Source organism: Sceloporus occidentalis, unplaced genomic scaffold (assembly GCF_023333645.1).
Source record: "Sceloporus occidentalis isolate IW3139 unplaced genomic scaffold, rSceOcc1.0.p SCAF_1, whole genome shotgun sequence".
Taxonomy (NCBI): domain Eukaryota; kingdom Metazoa; phylum Chordata; class Lepidosauria; order Squamata; family Phrynosomatidae; genus Sceloporus; species Sceloporus occidentalis.
This window is the reverse complement of record NW_028316981.1, coordinates 79,200,630-79,217,436: the sequence shown is the minus strand read 5'-3', so window position 1 is coordinate 79,217,436 and position 16,807 is coordinate 79,200,630. Positions and strand designations below refer to the sequence as shown.

General features: G+C 44.1%; 1 protein-coding gene across 2 annotated transcripts in view; it reads left to right on the top strand.

Annotated features, from left to right (window-relative positions):
• Positions 1-13,528, top strand: part of N4BP3 (NEDD4 binding protein 3) — a 35,220-nt gene extending 21,692 nt beyond the window's left edge. For both annotated transcript variants that reach the window (XM_089526875.1, XM_089526881.1), the window contains 4 exons: positions 755-1,189; positions 2,963-3,499; positions 7,979-8,236; positions 9,540-13,528. In XM_089526875.1, coding sequence (XP_089383001.1) covers positions 785-1,189; positions 2,963-3,499; positions 7,979-8,236; positions 9,540-10,109 — 1,770 coding nt within the window. In that variant the 5' untranslated portion in view covers positions 755-784 and the 3' untranslated portion in view covers positions 10,110-13,528. The remainder of the gene's footprint in view (positions 1-754; positions 1,190-2,962; positions 3,500-7,978; positions 8,237-9,539) is intronic.
• The last annotated feature ends 3,279 nt before the right edge of the window (positions 13,529-16,807 follow it).

The following is a 16,807-nucleotide window of genomic DNA, read 5'->3' as shown; positions in this document are numbered from 1 at the left end:
TGTGCTCTGGCCAGGTGAGTAAAGCAAGAGAGTTAGCAGGATGCACAGACAAGAGGCTCAAAGTCAGCATGCAGTATTTTGTAAACATCAATGGCTTTTGTTGCTGTTGTGTGTCTCCAAGTCATTTTTGACTTATGGCGATGCTAATGCAAACCTATCACGAGGTTTCCTTGGTAAGTTTCTTCATAGGTGGTTTACCATTGCCATAGAAAAAGAGATTCCACCTCAACATTAGGAGGAACTTCGTGACAGTAAGAGCTGTTCAGCAGTGGAAGACATTCCCTCAGAGAGTGGTGGAGGTCTCCTTCTTTTGAGTTCTTTAAACAGAGGCTGGTGACCATCTGTTGGGGGTGTTTTGATTGTGTATTCCTGCATGGCAGGGGGTTGGACTGGGTGGCCCTTGGGATCTCTTCCAGCTCCATGATTCTATGGTCCTCTGAAGCTGAGAGAGTATGACTTGCACAAGATCACCCACTGGGTTGTTATGCTTGAGCAGGGAATCAAACCCTGATCTCCAGAGTCGTGGTCTAACACTCAAACTGCTACACCATGCTGGCTCTCAATTTTAGCTATCAAGGCTATAGAGACAGCTTGTTTTGTAGCCTGGCTATTCTGAGAACTGGGTGGTGCCCTTTCACTGTCGGGAATAAATTCATATGGATTTTAGCCTGATCTCTGCCCTCTCCCTATCCTGAGACAGGTGGGAACAAACCTATCAATAACTTTTGTATGCATGTGACTCTTTTTTTGGCAGTGCTGGAATTCTGCTTGTCTCTGAATCTCCATGGCAACAGCCCAGGCCTCTCATATGACCTGTGACCCCAGCAATTGTCTCTTTGATCCTTACTCTTTGGATTCGGAGCCGGACACCGACTGCAGCATGGGCAGCGTGGGCAGCCTTGTTGAAAAACAGGATTTCTCACCGGCAGCACCGGGGGGTCTGCGAGGGATGCGCCAGCCAGATGGGTTGCTTCGGAAAGGAATGTCCCAGCGTGAAGTCTTTGGCTACTTGCATGGGGGCAAACGGGATACTCGGGCAGAAAAGAAGCACCAGTCATCAGGTGGGGGCTTTAAACGGGACTATGAGAGCGACCGGGAAAACCAATCTCCAGAGCGATACTTCCGGGATAACCAACGGGGAGCAGATTTTTCCAAGAGTTCCTTGCCTGAACGTGGACGCTTTGACAAGGTGAGGAGGTGTGGTAGCAAAGAGGAGAAGTGAGCTTCTTTGCTAAAAGTGATCAGGAGGGGACTGGAAGGTAGGGTTTCTTAGCATCAGACCAATGCATTTTTTTCCTTGTTGGCTTTCCCCGTCAGCTATCAGTTAGACCACAGGTGAGCAGTGTGTAATCCATGGGCCATATATGCAGCTATCCACTTGTATTGGGGGGGGGGGGGGGAAAGGATGTGAAAAAAATATTTTGTTAAATATCAAGAGTTCCACTTAACAATGTGCAATGTTCCTTTAAACTCACAGCCCTGCACGTCTTGTTCATTTATTTGAAAAAGGCAAAAAATACTTTTAAAAAACAAACTGAAAGTGACTGATCTGATTTTCATAAGAGGAGGTGGTGCACCTGGGGTGGGGTGAAGATGTAAAATTGCCTGCTCCTGTGCTTTGACTTCCAGTATGCAAGTCACACTCCCTTAGCTTCAGAGGATGGCGATGGCAATGGCAAACCCCATCTGAACAAATTTGTCAAAAAAAAAACTATGACAGGGCTGCCATAAGTCAGACACACAGAAGGCACACAGCAACAACAGTTTCTGTGTTTATGATGTATTCTAACATCAACCTGAAGTTATAGAGACAATCCAGAATTGCTGAATGTGGGAGTGTTGGTATGCTTCAGTGCATCCTGGAATTGGGTTAGAAGAGAGCAATAGGATGAGCTAATGGCCACAGTAGAATCTGAGAATGGACATCACATGATCTGCAAAGGCCAGAACAGCATCAGTTACTGTTGCCTGAGAGTAGGGATTCCTGGGCCACATCCAGATTACAGCCAGTTCCACATGACTTACAACACCTGCTGTCTCAGAGAAGGCACCTAGCATGCTGCTTTCTGCCCTGGAAAATGCTTCTGGGAACATCAGCTATATGTGAATCACCACTTCTAAGCCAGCTGCCACTCAGCCCTTCCTAGTGCTTAAGGGAGACACACCTCAAAGGGATCATGTGTCATTGCAGAGAATAGAATTGCACTCTAGAATATTTCTTTGTGCCAGCACTGGAAAAGCTGATGGTGGTGGGTTGACTAGTGTACAGAACTTTCAAGTGTCCTGAGCAGCTCTGAGTTGTACCACTTCCTGAGGACTTCCTCGAGTTCTAGAGAGCAGACCAAGCCAAATACAGCTGATGACTGCTTCCAAGATGTAGAGGCATTCTTTAGATTTTGCAGCACTGAAATATAGGAAAAATGAAGGATTTATGCTGATATGGAAGCCTCTGGGAGCTTTCTGACTTCAGCAGTGGGAGGACTGAAGGGCAGCTGTCTACCTCACAACCGTTCATGCCATTCTAGATAGCAAGAAGTAATGCAATCTGGATCATTATCAGCACCTGATTCGCCACTTTAGATCCTACAGGTACCCCACTCAGTATACATAATGACAGACATGTTATAATTTCTTGGTTGCATACCAAGAGGGGTCCTTACCAAGATTTTTAGCCTAGGTCTTGGATCATTAATGGGAAACAGTTCTAGAAGAATTGTCCTTCCTGATTTCATCAGCAGTTTGGTCAGGAAGTGTTCAGTGTCCCTGGCAAAAGGATGTAGCTGTCTTTATTTTTAGAGACACTTTTCTTTCAACAGCTGAGAGAGTGGTGGGAGCCTAGGGGTGACAAGTGAGGCAGTTCATCCTATGCAGATCCTTCTACGCAAGGTATGGCGAGAATATGCTGACCCTGTCTACTATTTCTGTTCTGCTAAATTGTTAATGGTTGTTCTGTTCCTTCTAGTGTCGGATCAGGCCCTCAGCTTTCAAAGTGGTGTCTGGGAAAAGCATGTTGTCCATGCAAGGCCTGTCATCAGCCAAAGGGCAGAAGCTTTCAAAGAGCAATGGGAGTCTCCACACACTCTTGACGCAGAGCAGCACTAGCAGCTCCTCACAACGTGGTCCCCTGCGCAGCCACCTGCTGCATACCATCAGCCTGGATGAGGGCAGCAATTCCATCCAAAGTTTTCCCACCTACAACCCCCGATTCAAACCTCCTCCAAACCAGCTCAGTGCTTCCATAGGCCACATCAACCACATTGGTGGTTCCTTAGATCGGGCCTCTCGGGGGCCACGTGATCCCTTAGCTGTAGAGAAAGCACCACTCTCCTGCAAGAGCCTGAGCCGGCTACAGAGCTCTGGGGAGCCACCTCCACCATATGAGCCCACATACTCCTTGGAAGATGTGGTGAAGCAGCTTGAGGACCGGCTGAGTGAGAAAGGCATGGAGCTCCGCCAGCTTAAAAGAAACCTGAGTGAGACTGATGACCCCTTCACACAGGTGGGTGAATTTCCTCCATGGGCAGGGAGAAACTTGGTCCTGTAGCTATACAAACTGTTCTCCATTTCCACAATTTGACTTTGAATCCCTTTTTCTCCTGAAATTCTTCTTGACTCTCACCACCTGCATGTTGTTATCTGTTACACTACCCTTCACTAGGTTTGCTAATAGCCTGAATGCCTGTGGCAAATAAGAATTGGTTCAAAGCCACCAAGCAGCAAAAATTTTATACCGAAGAAAGTGTGGGTTGCCTTCTCCCACGCTTTCCTTCATGGTTTCCTTCAAGGGGACGAATGACTAACATGGGTATATTTGGGCAGATAGGCTGTTCACTGCCACTTTGTGAGGCCTTCACGTCTGCTTTCCACACCCATACTGAAATAACTCCTGCCTCTGATCTCATCCTCAAGACGGATTCTTAGTTCCTTGTACATTCTTCATTAAGTATCTAATTCATAACAATCAGACAAAAGAAAGAATTTATATAGGAGCTTGTGTGTCACTCCCTTGAGTTTGTTTGCAGTAACCTATGTGTCACCCACTGGGATGTTAGGGTATAGTGTGCGATGTATATGAGTGGTGATATTTTTCCTTACTGAAATCGGCTATTTTGAAAGCTGTGATGATGACAGATTTCCTCTGTGGAATAGACTGTGTGCAGCTGAAAACAAGAGTTTGGAAGTAAAATGTAAAAGAGAACAACTATATGATACCAAGGTAATAAGGGCACTGCAACAGATTTTTTTTTTTTTGGGGGGGGGGCATTTTAACTAACACCAATCAATACTAGCAAAAAACCTCAAAAAACAACTACTAAAGGAAGAAAGTGCAAAGGCAGGCTTACTGTTGAACATAAAGAAAACAAAAATAATGACCATGGAGAATTTACACAAATTCAACCTAGACCATGAGGGAATAGATATAATAAAAGAGTTCTCATACCTGGGATCAAACATTGAAAGCAATGGGGTTGCAGCCAGGAAATTAGAAGATTAAGAATGGGAAGCGCGGCTATAAAGAATTAGAAAAGATCCTCAAATGCAAACATGTACAATTTAGCACAAAAGTTAGAATCATACAAGTCATTGTGTTTCTTATTACCATGTTTGGATGTGAGAGCTGGACAGTTAAGAAAGAAGTTGGGAAGAAAATCAGTTCCTTCGGGATGTGGTGTTGGAGAAGAGTGCTGAGGATTTCATGGGCAGCCAAGAAGTCAAACAAATAGCTCCTAGAGCAGATCAAGCAAGAAATCTCCCTGGAATCCAAGATGACCAAACTGAGGCCACTGTACTTTGGATACATCATGAGAAGGCAGGACTCATTGGAAAAAACAATGCTAGGAAAGATGGAGGGAACTAGAAAGAGAGGAAGACTGCATGCTAGTTGGTTGGACTCTTATTAAGGAGGTCACAGGCATGACTTTGCAGGAACTAGGCAAAACAGTGGAGAATGAGCAGGTCCTGGAGATGTCTTATTTACAGGGTCGCCATGGGTCGAGATGGACTGGAGGGCAGTTAACAACAACAATAACATGGTTTGCGATATGATGATGATGATATCCATTGTTTTAAAAATGTTGGCTGGTATCCTGTTGGGGAACTCACTTTTTTAGCCATTGCAGAGGTCAGGATTCTCTACCTACTGCACAATGATCAAAATTTCCCTCTCTCTCACGCCCCACCTTTTCTCAGGTGCAGCTGCCCTAAACTTGGTCATTTCCTGGTTGGTGGAGAGTGCAGGGAGTAGCAGAAAAATTTCTAGCTATTCATCTATAGCTGGATGCAGAGCAATGACATCATCTGCAGGGCCTTCCAGAGGACCCCTGGGGTTCCTGTGTACATCAGCTTTTTTGTGTCAAGCTACAAAGCCCCATGATAGGGTTGCCTTAGGGTTGCCATAAGTTGGAAATGACTTGAAGGCACAAAACAACAACAAACAAGAAAACAGTTGGATGATTGTCTCCTCCTCTTCTCCCATCCTCACTCTCCACCAGCCAGGCAATGACTGATCTGGAGCTGTGAAATGTGGGTTTTGGAAGCACTGGACAGGAGACCATCATAGCTATGCCTCACACCCATGTTTCCCCATGCAGAATTGTAACCATTATTTTAAACTTTAAAGAGTCATTTGGGAAATATTTGATCAGTTTGAAAATTATTAAAGGTTAATTTTTAAATAGTTGTATGAATGTGCTAGTAGTGGGTTACTAACTAAATAATAACTAAATTATTGGTAATAACTAAAGCCAAAAGTTAGCCATCATTAAAGTTTTTTTTAAAATAGTTTTACAAGTGTGCTAATAGTGTGTTACTAATGCATTAGTAATGACTAATGCCAAAAGTTAGACATTTTCACTAAAATTGTCAATCTCTGGCTGAGAGCTTGTGTCTCATTTTGCTGTTTGGTCTTAATACCAATATCCAGAATGCTGTTGGACTCCTGCAGTGAGAGACCAACTTCGAAAAGAACATTTGCATAAAACTTGTAGACCACAATATTTGCTCATATGTATCTCTGTAAGGAATCTCTGCAGCCTAAAAAGTAAAAAGACCTCTTTGTCTAGAAAATTTTCTTTGCTTAATTGGCTAAAGGAAATTTGTATCTACCATAGACAACCAGATGAATGACACTTCAAACTTCAAACTTTGTTGCTTTGTTTTAAAGTCCCTTTTTGGTAGATGCAGGGAGTAAAATAGAGTGAAATACAGAGCTCTCCAAATTATTTACACACACACACACACACACACACACACACACAGAGAGAGAGAGAGAGAGAGAGCGCAAAATGGTATTTCTGCCCACCCTTCTATGCTCATCGTTTGTAAAATAATTGGAAAACATATTTGAATGTATTGCCAGATATGGTCTCAAAGCGCATGCATGAACTCATGCATCTTCTGAGTGAATGTGCCTTGAAAGGATGTAGGGGCTCGACAGACCACCCCAAAAGGGCAGTCTGGAACTGCCCATTTTTGCTTCCAAGGGAGGCCTCAGCAACCAAACCACGCGGGCTCCCTCTGCACTGAAAAGAACCCGCTAAAAGTTCTTTTTGGCACGTGTGGGCGCTGCCATCAGTGCATCATCAGTGCACTATGGCGCATCGATGACGCAAACGTGGTACCCTGATGTGTGGATGCGGCACCACACTTGCGTCGTCATGGTGGCCCCTGTGTGGACCGGAGGCCACCATGATGGCACCGCCATTTCATATTAGGGTTCAGTTCCGTCTTGGGCCCTTGTGACCTTTGTAGTAGTGTGTCATAGGCAAACTAGAGCCAATAACCCAAATCCATATGGAGCTATCTAAAAGGGGGATTTTATTGAGTGCAAAAGAATCAAAGTATACTCCATAACTGAACTGGGGAATAGAAAATACTGTGATAAACCACTATAAATGGAGAACAGTATATGCAAAATACAAATAGTTGTCTAATAGAGCACAGTAGCTTATGCAAGCAACCTTAACATGCGTAAGGGTTTGGGGTTAAGCAATCTGAAGTTTACGGGTTGCTAAGGGGAGAGGGAGAAGAGAGAGAGGTTAAACTTAGAGGCACACACACCAGAGAAAATGGAGCAGATGGAGGAGTGGTGGTGTGCAAGAAAATAGTCAGCACTTGCTTCCGGAGGCATTCAAGAGGAGGGCCCCCGATTGCACCCAGTTTCCTCCAGAGCAAATGTGCCAGTCTGAATGGGGCCACAGGGTTTTTTTGGCAAGGTTTAGAGGAGGTTTGCCTTTGCCTTCCTCTGAGGCTAAGAAAGTATGACTTCCCCAGGTCACTCAATGGATTTCCATGGCTGAGTGGGGATTTGAATCCTGGTCTCCAGAGTCATAGTCCAGTGCTTCAAACCACACCACAGTGCTGGTGGTATTAGGGGAGTCATATTCTTACAGTAGAAATGTTGGCTACAGGATTTGGCATGAGAAGCCTTCCCAGCTAACCCTTTCCTGTCCTGGGCTAGACAGGTAGTGATTAGATATACCTACACATATGTTTCTTGCAAGGGGGTTGTACAAAGACAGCTTTCTTGGCTACAAGTGTGCACAGTGATCCTAGAGACTGATTTGATAAGTGCTGAGATCACTGGACTGTCCTTAAAATTGTTGAATAGAAAGATATATTGGAAAGCTGCTCATTTTCCCACTTATTTTTTGGAATGTAATAGATGTTGATCAAACGTATGTATTCATTTTCATTTAATTAGGTTTGTTATAAGGAGTTGGCTTATTCTGAAGTAGGCTAAATAACCCTTCTTATTTCAATCCCGTCTAAACAGAATGATGGTGGAATCTCAAGCAAAGGCTTTTCTCAGCCCTACTGGGTATGTTATGATTTAAACACGGAGAGGAATGGAGTTGCCTTCTATAGGGTTTGGGAGATCTCTCATATTTAGAAAACTTGTTCATTTGCCAGTTGAATCTGGCCTCTCATTTCTAGGACTGGAAGGAATCCCCTCTCTAACCTCCTCTTTTCTTGACAGATGTTTGAGGACAAACAGCGTTTGTGGATGGATGAGTTGGATGAGCTGAAGCAGATGTACCTGGCCAAGCTGCAGCAGGTCATGCAACAGGCCCAACGCAGCCAGCGGGCTCTTCAGCTACAACTCTACAAAGCACAACAGGAGAAGAAGCGGCTGCAAGAAGATCTGGATCTTCAGCAGAGCCAGTGTGAGGAGCTAAGGCTGCAACAGCAGCAGGCAGAACGCCTGAGCCCAAAACTGGAGGAGACCAAATGGGAGGTGAGTGGAGAAGCTACATGCAGTGATTCTGCTGATCTTTGTGCTATACCATTGCCCAAACTAAAAGGTCTTCTGGCACCAGGTGTTACCCGGGGGTGGGATTTCCACCCTCCAGGGGTGAGACTTCCAAGGCGGGATTTCTTCCCCTGCCTTCCTAGGCCTTCAGTTGTCTCTCCAGAGACAGCTGAAGGCCCCGGGGCGGGGTGGGGGGGGAGGCAGGAACAGGAGTGTGCTTCCTCCCCCTCCTCCCCCTGCACCACCCTGGGTTCCAGCTGCCTCCTCTCCCAATGCTGTTCGCTGCTTTCAGCTGCCTCCGAAGAGGGTCAGAAGGGTCAGAAAGGAGGAGGAACAGGCACACACCTCTTCTTCCTCCTCCCCCCACTGCCTGCCAGGGGAAATGCCATTGTGTGCCATCTCTGGCATGCATGCCATAGGCTTGCCATCATGGTGCTATACTGTCCGAATATAGGTTGCTAAACATACTGAAATGTCTGATATGTGTGTGAAGCAGATAAACTCACAAAAATAGCTGGCATTGTTACTGCTGTTACAAATTATGATATGGGGCATCTTGTAGACCAGTGGTTCCCAACCTTCCTAATGCCGCGACCCTTTAATATAGTTCCTCATGTTGTGGCGACCCAAACCCATGAAATTATTTTCGTTGCTACTTCATTACTGTAATGAAATAGGTGTTTTCCAATTGTCTTAGGCGACCCCCATGAAAGGGTCATTCGACCCCCAAAGAGGTCCCGACCCACAGGTTGGGAACTACTGTTGTAGTCTAAAAGCCAAATTCAATTTCAGAAACATTCAGAAGGAGCTGCATTCCAGTAGTAGATGGGGCCAAGAACAAATAAGTGGAACCAAAAATAGCAGTATACTGTAGTTTAAAGCTGTCATCTGCCAGCAACCAAGCCATATAAGAAGAATTTCAATCTTTTAGAATAGGGAAAACAGGGAAAACCCAAAACAAAACCTGAGCAACCACCAAACAGTGGTGTCATGGAGAAGGTGGTATGGTCATCCGAGGAAGTGCAGAGGAATTGATTCAGCTCCAGGGCCTAAAGCTGCCCATCCTAGGTTATAGTTTGCCCAGATTGTGAATCCAGTTCTCAATTGCAAAGCCTTTGCAATATGTTCACAATTTCATCTCCCTGCCATCTCTCATCTCCTCTCATGTTGTCATGAGAATATCCCAACTTTTTCCACTGACCGGTTGCTGCTGCTGCTCTGCACAGGCCCAAGCTCACTGATTGTTGAATCTGATCTCAGTCCTTATCCTAATGTGTTATTTTCACAGGTCTGTCAGAAGACTGCAGAGATTTCACTGCTTAAGCAACAGCTCCGTGATAATCAGGAGGAAATGGCCCAAAAGCTGGGTGAAATTTTCAGTTTGAAAACACAGCTGCGAGATGCCCGAACAGAGTTGCAAGCCAAGGACTCACAACTGGCACAACTGGGGGACTCTTTTCAACCCTTGCCAGAGCATGGTTCCCCTGTTCCTCCAAGAGACTCCCCTATGCAGCCATGTCAGGACTTCTTGGGTTGTGAAACAGATGACTCTAAATGTCGGGAAAGGCAGGGGGAGAATGCAGAGGGTGCTGACTGGCTATGGGCAGAATTGTTACGAGAGAGGCGCCAGGCCCAGCTCCAAGCAGCAAACTTTGAGCAAGAGCGAAAAACCTGGCAAGAGGAGAAAGAGAAGGTTCTGCGCTATCAGCGAGAGATTCAAGCCAGCTATATGGAGATGTACCACCGGAATCAGGCTCTGGAAAGGCAGCTGAGTGAATTCCGGCAGTTCCATCCTGAGCCCAGAGGTATCAACTCAGAATCACCTTGGATTGAGAGAGTTGAGTCCTCAAAGATCTGAACAGTATGTGTGAGAGAGGCCCTGTGCTCTGGAATTACAGAGAGTCAGAGGCAATACACTGCAACACGGACCACAGGATTTGGTAGAGGAAGTGGCTACGAGGCTTGTTAACATGGTTCTCTTGTAATAACTTATAGTAGTTTGCAGACTGTAGCCATTCATGAAACAGAATCTTAACATTACATCTGGCATTTTCTGTTTGGTCAGGTGGGCTGTTGTCTATCTGTCACAGTTTTCCTGGAGGGCAGATTGCTTTCCTGTTGTGTCCTGTTTCGTGACCACATTGGCTTTGTCTATCAGGATGGAAGGCTTATTATTAGGGAATGTGAATAACATGACTGGGAGCTACAACTACTTCAGATAAGATCTTATGGGGGAAACTAATAGAATATTGTTTTACTTAGTTGGGCTGGGATTTTGTCCATTCCATTCTATTGTTGCTGGAAAAGGAAGACCGAAAACAACCCACCTTGGCCTGAGCCCTGTCCTGTAGGATTTTCCCCCATCCATGTGGCTTCTCTTCAAGCTGTGCAAGGTTTTGAAGCTCTAGCTGTAACATAGTTGTTTGTGTTTGGCTCCAGAATGAGTAAGAAAATGAATCCTAAGCATCACGCCACTGGTTTCCGAGACAAAAAACACAACCCTAGCTGAGCACAGCCACTTCAAAAAGCATACGGCTGAGATGGGCTTGCTTCTCCATAGTTTGATGGGACAGCAGAGATGGAGCTCTGGGCACTACTGAGTTTTATGTTTTTGCTGTTTGGTGCCCCAGTTCTAGATTTGAAGGTTCTGGCCAGAGCCCTGCAGGAGGAAATGTTCTGTCTGGCACTTCCTAGAATAAAGTATCTTCCTGACATTTCTGGCTCCAAGGCTGTTGCTTTTTCTTCCCATTGTGGAATTGTTTTTACTGGTCCTAGTATTGTAAACCATAGTATTCATACTGTAATGTTATTCCAATAGATAACACTTAATGTGAAATTGCTGTAAAATCAATAGTCAACAGTTGGAACTAAGCCAATGTAACAATCATTGGGACCAAACATATTTCAAGTGAGGGAGGTGACACATTCTCTCCTCTTTCTGGGGTGGAGGATGGTGGTGAAGAAGATTCTCCTCAATCCAGTCATGAGAAAGGAGTATAAACCTGTACCAGGAATGCCTTTTGTGATGACAGAAAGATGGATTGAGATTTCTGCTATCCTACAACTTATCTTTCTGCTTTAGAACAGGATTTGCCTTCCCATATCAGCAAGAGATGTGGCTTTCAACCTGTTTCCATGCAGAGGCAGGCATGCCCAAATCAAATGATTTCAGGTTGTCCACTGTATAAGGTACATTGCACAGTATGACTGAAAATTGTGATGTTAAAGATGAAGACATGGCTTTGGGAGTGGGTGGGATATGGTATTGGTTTGTAGTTGAAAGTTATCTGGTTCACCTCATATGAGAAATGTTGCTCTAGCAATTCAGTGAGTGAGGCCAGAGTGCTATTTTGCTACATTCCCAATGTGTTCTCAAACTATATTGCTCTTGACATGCCACTGCCCAATATAGCACAATAATCCGGAAGCCTGTACTAAAAATATTTGGGATGAAACTGGTGTCAGGTATGTGTGGATCTCTAGACGAAAGAAGAAAAAAGCCTCAGCATATTTTATTCTGTTTACTTGTTTTATTATAGGCCCTGCTGGGGTTGAAATTGTTTATTTGCTGCCATTCTGTAAGCTGTTTAGGCAGGAATCCATAGTCTGCAACAGTTTACATGCTATAATGGAACACAAATTAGACTAGTAGCTGATTCTGATGTTTGATGAAAATTGCACAGGGTGTAGCACTATACAACAGACAACAATCTTTTCCTGCAAAGTCTTCCCTCAATTATATATAGCAGAGTTGAAGCACCATTTAATAAATTTATTATTGTGATAAGCTGGCAACATTTCATGACAGCTCCCCCACTCTAGAAACCCAATGTAACATTATAGGATACCTGTGATGTATATCTGGCATATGCAGGAGCCACTGGCTTGAGTTAGCAAATGATGGAAAGGAATTTATAAAGAAAATGCAAAGCAGACGGTATAAGAACATTAGGTCTTGAGAGGGAATGTGTTTCCTACTAACCCAGTTGGATTTTACTTCCCTGGTCCCAGGAAACTGCAAAGGCTTGTTTTTCTTGTGGGACAGCTGGCTGTTGAAATATCTTGTTTGTTTCACTGTGCCCACACCAGTCCAAGCTTCAGTTGGCGCCTCACTCCAAAACCTCCAGAGCAAGTTTCCACCCATCAATTAAGCTGTGGGGAGCAGAGGAACAACCGAGGAGAGGGTGGCACCAAAACTTGGCAGCTGAGCCAGAAACTAACTGCTGGCTCAGATGCCACAGGGAAGAGTTGGGGCGTCTCAGGAAGAAGCAGGAGTATTCACCTCACACAAGCTGCTGGACAAACGTGTTTCCTGAATTCCACAGGCCTGATTCATTTGCTCCAAGTGGCTGGGGCCCAGGCAGGTGTCACAGATACAAGGAAGACTGCAGCTCTGAGAGTTCAGACATCCTGGCCCCTCCAGCCATGCTGGATTTGGCATGTGTTTCCTCTGAAGGCATACTATGACAGCAGCCTTTCCTTCTTGGCTCCCAGCCCGGAAACCTGGTCTTTACAGTCCTACCTACAATGCAGATAGTGTGTCACTCCTGTTCCTACTGTTAAATGCTTTCCTTTTGGAAGTCTCCCCCAACTTCAAATCATTTCCTCTGGCATGATCCAGCCAGATCTATGCAGCCTCACAAATAGAGTCTGATGCACTGGCAACCCTTAGAATAATGATGGTATGTTCCCCTTCCATTTAGGGGTGAGGTAGAGCTTCCTAGTTCAATGGTTTTCCCTGGTATTGCCTTGTATATGTCCTTTCTATTTTTGTAGCATAAAAAGGAGGGGGGGGGAATGTGGCAACATCTTTAAGACTAACTGGTTTTTATTTTAGCATGAGCTTTCATGGATATAAACCACTTCTTCAGATATAAACCCTCAGGGTATAAAGCATGTTTATACAGTTATAGGAGTGGGGCAGACTACAGTAGGATCCAGAAAGTTGCAAAAACATGTCCCTTGCCCTACACTTTCTCCCAGAGAACACCATCTTTGCCACTATGGATATGGAATTCTACACCAGGAGGTCCTTGGAGGTCTTTAAACAGAGGCTGGATGGCCATCTGTTGGGGATGCTTTGATTGAGAGTTCCTGCATGGCAGGGGGTTGGACTGGATCACCCTTGTAGTCTCTTCTAACTCTACAATTCTATGATTCTATCTATACAACCCGTGAAGAATACCACCCTGAATGAGGCTAGAACACATCTAGCCACCAAACTGCTACTTTGTACATATTCTTTAACTACTTCCCAAGGGCAGGGAACCGTCTAACTAAAAAGATTGTATGTACAGCGCTGTGTAAATTTACAGCGCTTCATAAATAAAGGTTAATAATAATAATAATAATAATGTTTGGTGATAATATGTACTTCCAAGTCACTGGCACTGCCATGGCACCACAATACACAAACATCTTCATGACTTCCTCAGCACTTACATCCCAAAACCTCTGTTCTAGCTATGATGTCTTGATGACAACTTTGTACTTGGTGGCCATATGGAAAGCAATCGTTTGAGAAATTTCACCAGGATTTCAACAACATCCACCCTACCATCAACCTGAGCCTGGAACAACCCACACAACAAATTCATTTTATTTACACCATTGTGCAAGTGCACAATGGACTTCTAAGCATCACACTTATTGAGAACCCAATGGTGACAATGCATACAGTGGACCCTTCCCATCCATGAGGTTTGGCCCTGCCCCACCCCAGCAGAGGGAAAAAATCTGGACAGTTGCACCCCTTATTGGTGCATACCACCCCAATGGGTGGTAATGTGCACGTCTGCATCTGCATGTCTGTGTGCATGCGCCTCCATTGAATAATATGGGGTATGGTGAGCTGTAGACATTTCAATCCACAGATCAGTAGCTCACTGATGCAGCAGGCTTACAGTACTTATATACTTCAAGTTTCCACCCAGAACACACCGCCATCTGCTTAAACCCACTATTACTTCAATAACGGTGACCTCTATTCACAATGTAGAATGGCTGCAGATTCACCCTTCCATAGTATTAAGAGATCAAAACAGACACTTGTGCTTCAACACTTAAATCTACTGGCTAATGAGGCATAAAGCATCACCTCCAATGCAAGAAATGGCCAAACTGCTGTGTGTAAACCAGAGCAATTTAACATAGCACATTTACCAAATTCTTCCAGAGTCATTAAAGTGTTAGACTGGACATCCAGATAATGAAACTCAGTGTCTGGGGCAGTCAGGCCCAGCTGGACCCACCTCACAGTATTAAATTGGGAGGACAAGATCCATCTACAACAACCTGACATAACTGGAGGAAAAACTGAACATATAATCAAATAAATATATAATTAAAAACAAACAAACAAAAACTTTGCTCAAAAATTGCCTTCATACACATGCTTTTTTCCCTTCATTCCCTCAGTAACATAATACTGCTAGAACATTGTACTCTAGAACTGTAAAATCCCTAAGGATTTTCAGCTTAATTAGTAGAGCCTGGCTGCTCATAAAAAGAAACATTTCTATATTTGGTCCTATTTAGAGAAACTACAAATATAGCAATATTAGTATATGTGCTGTGCAGCAGTAAATCTCAAGGTATCTGAAGAGGGAGACTAATGGTTATTTTTTCCAGTGCACCAGGGAACAGTACCATATTTGTGCTCATAGGCGATAAAGGATTTTCTTCTTCTTCCCTGGAAGCTTGCCAGGGACCAGCACTTGTCTATGGATACCACTTTTGAGAAGCACTGCTGTATGAGACAGCATAACAAAAAGAAGTCCTTTCTCCAGGAACCTTACAGTATATATTTAACCAGTGAGGAAGGCAAGATGTTAGCTACTTATCCTGAATTCTAACACGGTGGTAAACTGACAAATGTGAGACTGATGTTAGCCTTCTCATTGGGCACAAAGAATTACCACCTGTCTCTGATGCAAGAAGCATCCATTCAGAGACTGGTTGATTTATTTATATCTTCTTAAACATTCCTGTGCTGCCTTTCAAAACAAGTTTTCCCAAGGCAGCTCACAGAATAAAAACATTTTAAAAATAACACCAACAGTAAATTAAAGAGAACCAGTGTGGTGTAGTAGTTTGAGGGTTGGACTATGGTCCAGAACACACTGCAGAAATAATCCAGTTTGAGACCGTTTTAACTGCTCTGACTCAATGCTAGGGAATTCTAGGAACTGTAGCAAAAGCAAATAAACCCCTCTGAGCAAATCTTGACATAAAACCATGTGATAGGAGTAAGTCAGAAACAACTTGAAGGTACACAACAATAACAACAAGGGAAACTAAAAGAGCAGAACGAAACACTTCAGATCAATAATTTAATACAGTCTACAGTTATATTGTTTATTTCTAAACTTATAGTATACTGAATAATGGTTCTTGGCTTCCCTCTGCAGTTTTAAATTCAAGTTGGATTTTATTTCCACTAACGTGTTACTTTTCAATGGCACAATTCCCAGAGTGGCTTACAAAATAAAAACAAAACAAAAACAAAAACAACCAGTGATAGTACACAATCAAATATATAAAGCAGCAAGAGATTTCAAAAAAAAACTGTTACTTTTTTATAATGTATTATTAATACCCTTCTGATAAGGGCAATAATGCATATCTGAAGGAGTCTCATCAGAAGGAAGTTCCACAATGTGGGAGCCATCACTTGGTAATAAGGTAGTAGAAGGCCAGAGAGCCAGCATTGTATACTGGTATAAATGCTGGACTACAAGTCTGGGAGACCAGGTTACAAATCCCAGTTCAGCCAGGGAACCCCACTGGGTGGCCTTGGGCAAGTCACACTCTCTCAGCCTCAGAGGATGGCCATGGCAAAGCCCCTCTGAACACAACACACAGAAAACCTGATAATAGGTTCACCATAAGTCGGAAAAAACCTTAAAAGGCACATGACAACAACAGAAGACAGATCTCCATTCTTGGGGAGGGGGCAGAGCAATTCCCTACTATATTTAGGCTTATCTGCCTATATCTGTAAAAGTCAAAACCCACGCTTTCCACCTGAGGTGGAAGCCACTGAAACCCTGCTTCCCACATGGCATACACTGCCATCTGCACTGCAGTAATAATCTAGTTTGACACTACAACTGCCATGTCTGAGTTGCAGTGGAATTCTGGGCACTTAAGTATAGTGGCACCAAGGCTCTCTGACAGGGAAGGCTAAATGTCTCACAAAACTACACTTTCCAGAATTCCATAGCATTGAGCCATAGCAGTTATAAAGTGGTGTCAAACTAGATTATTCCTGCAGTGCGGATGCAGCCATAATGGATGTCAGTCTCTGATAACAAACAGGCCAGTGGGTAACTGGAAGTTTCTAAATTGTCTTCAAGGGCAACCCCATGGAATGCAAGGCAATCAGACCTCAGGGCTGGAATTAAAACAGGAAGTTTCTCCAAGCCTGTCAGTCCTTGGAGCTGATGGGAATTAGAATCATGGAACTGTAGAGTTGGAAGAGACCACAAGGGTCATCTGGTCCAAACTCCTGCCATGCAGGAAATCACAATCAAAGCACCCCAGACAGATGGCCAA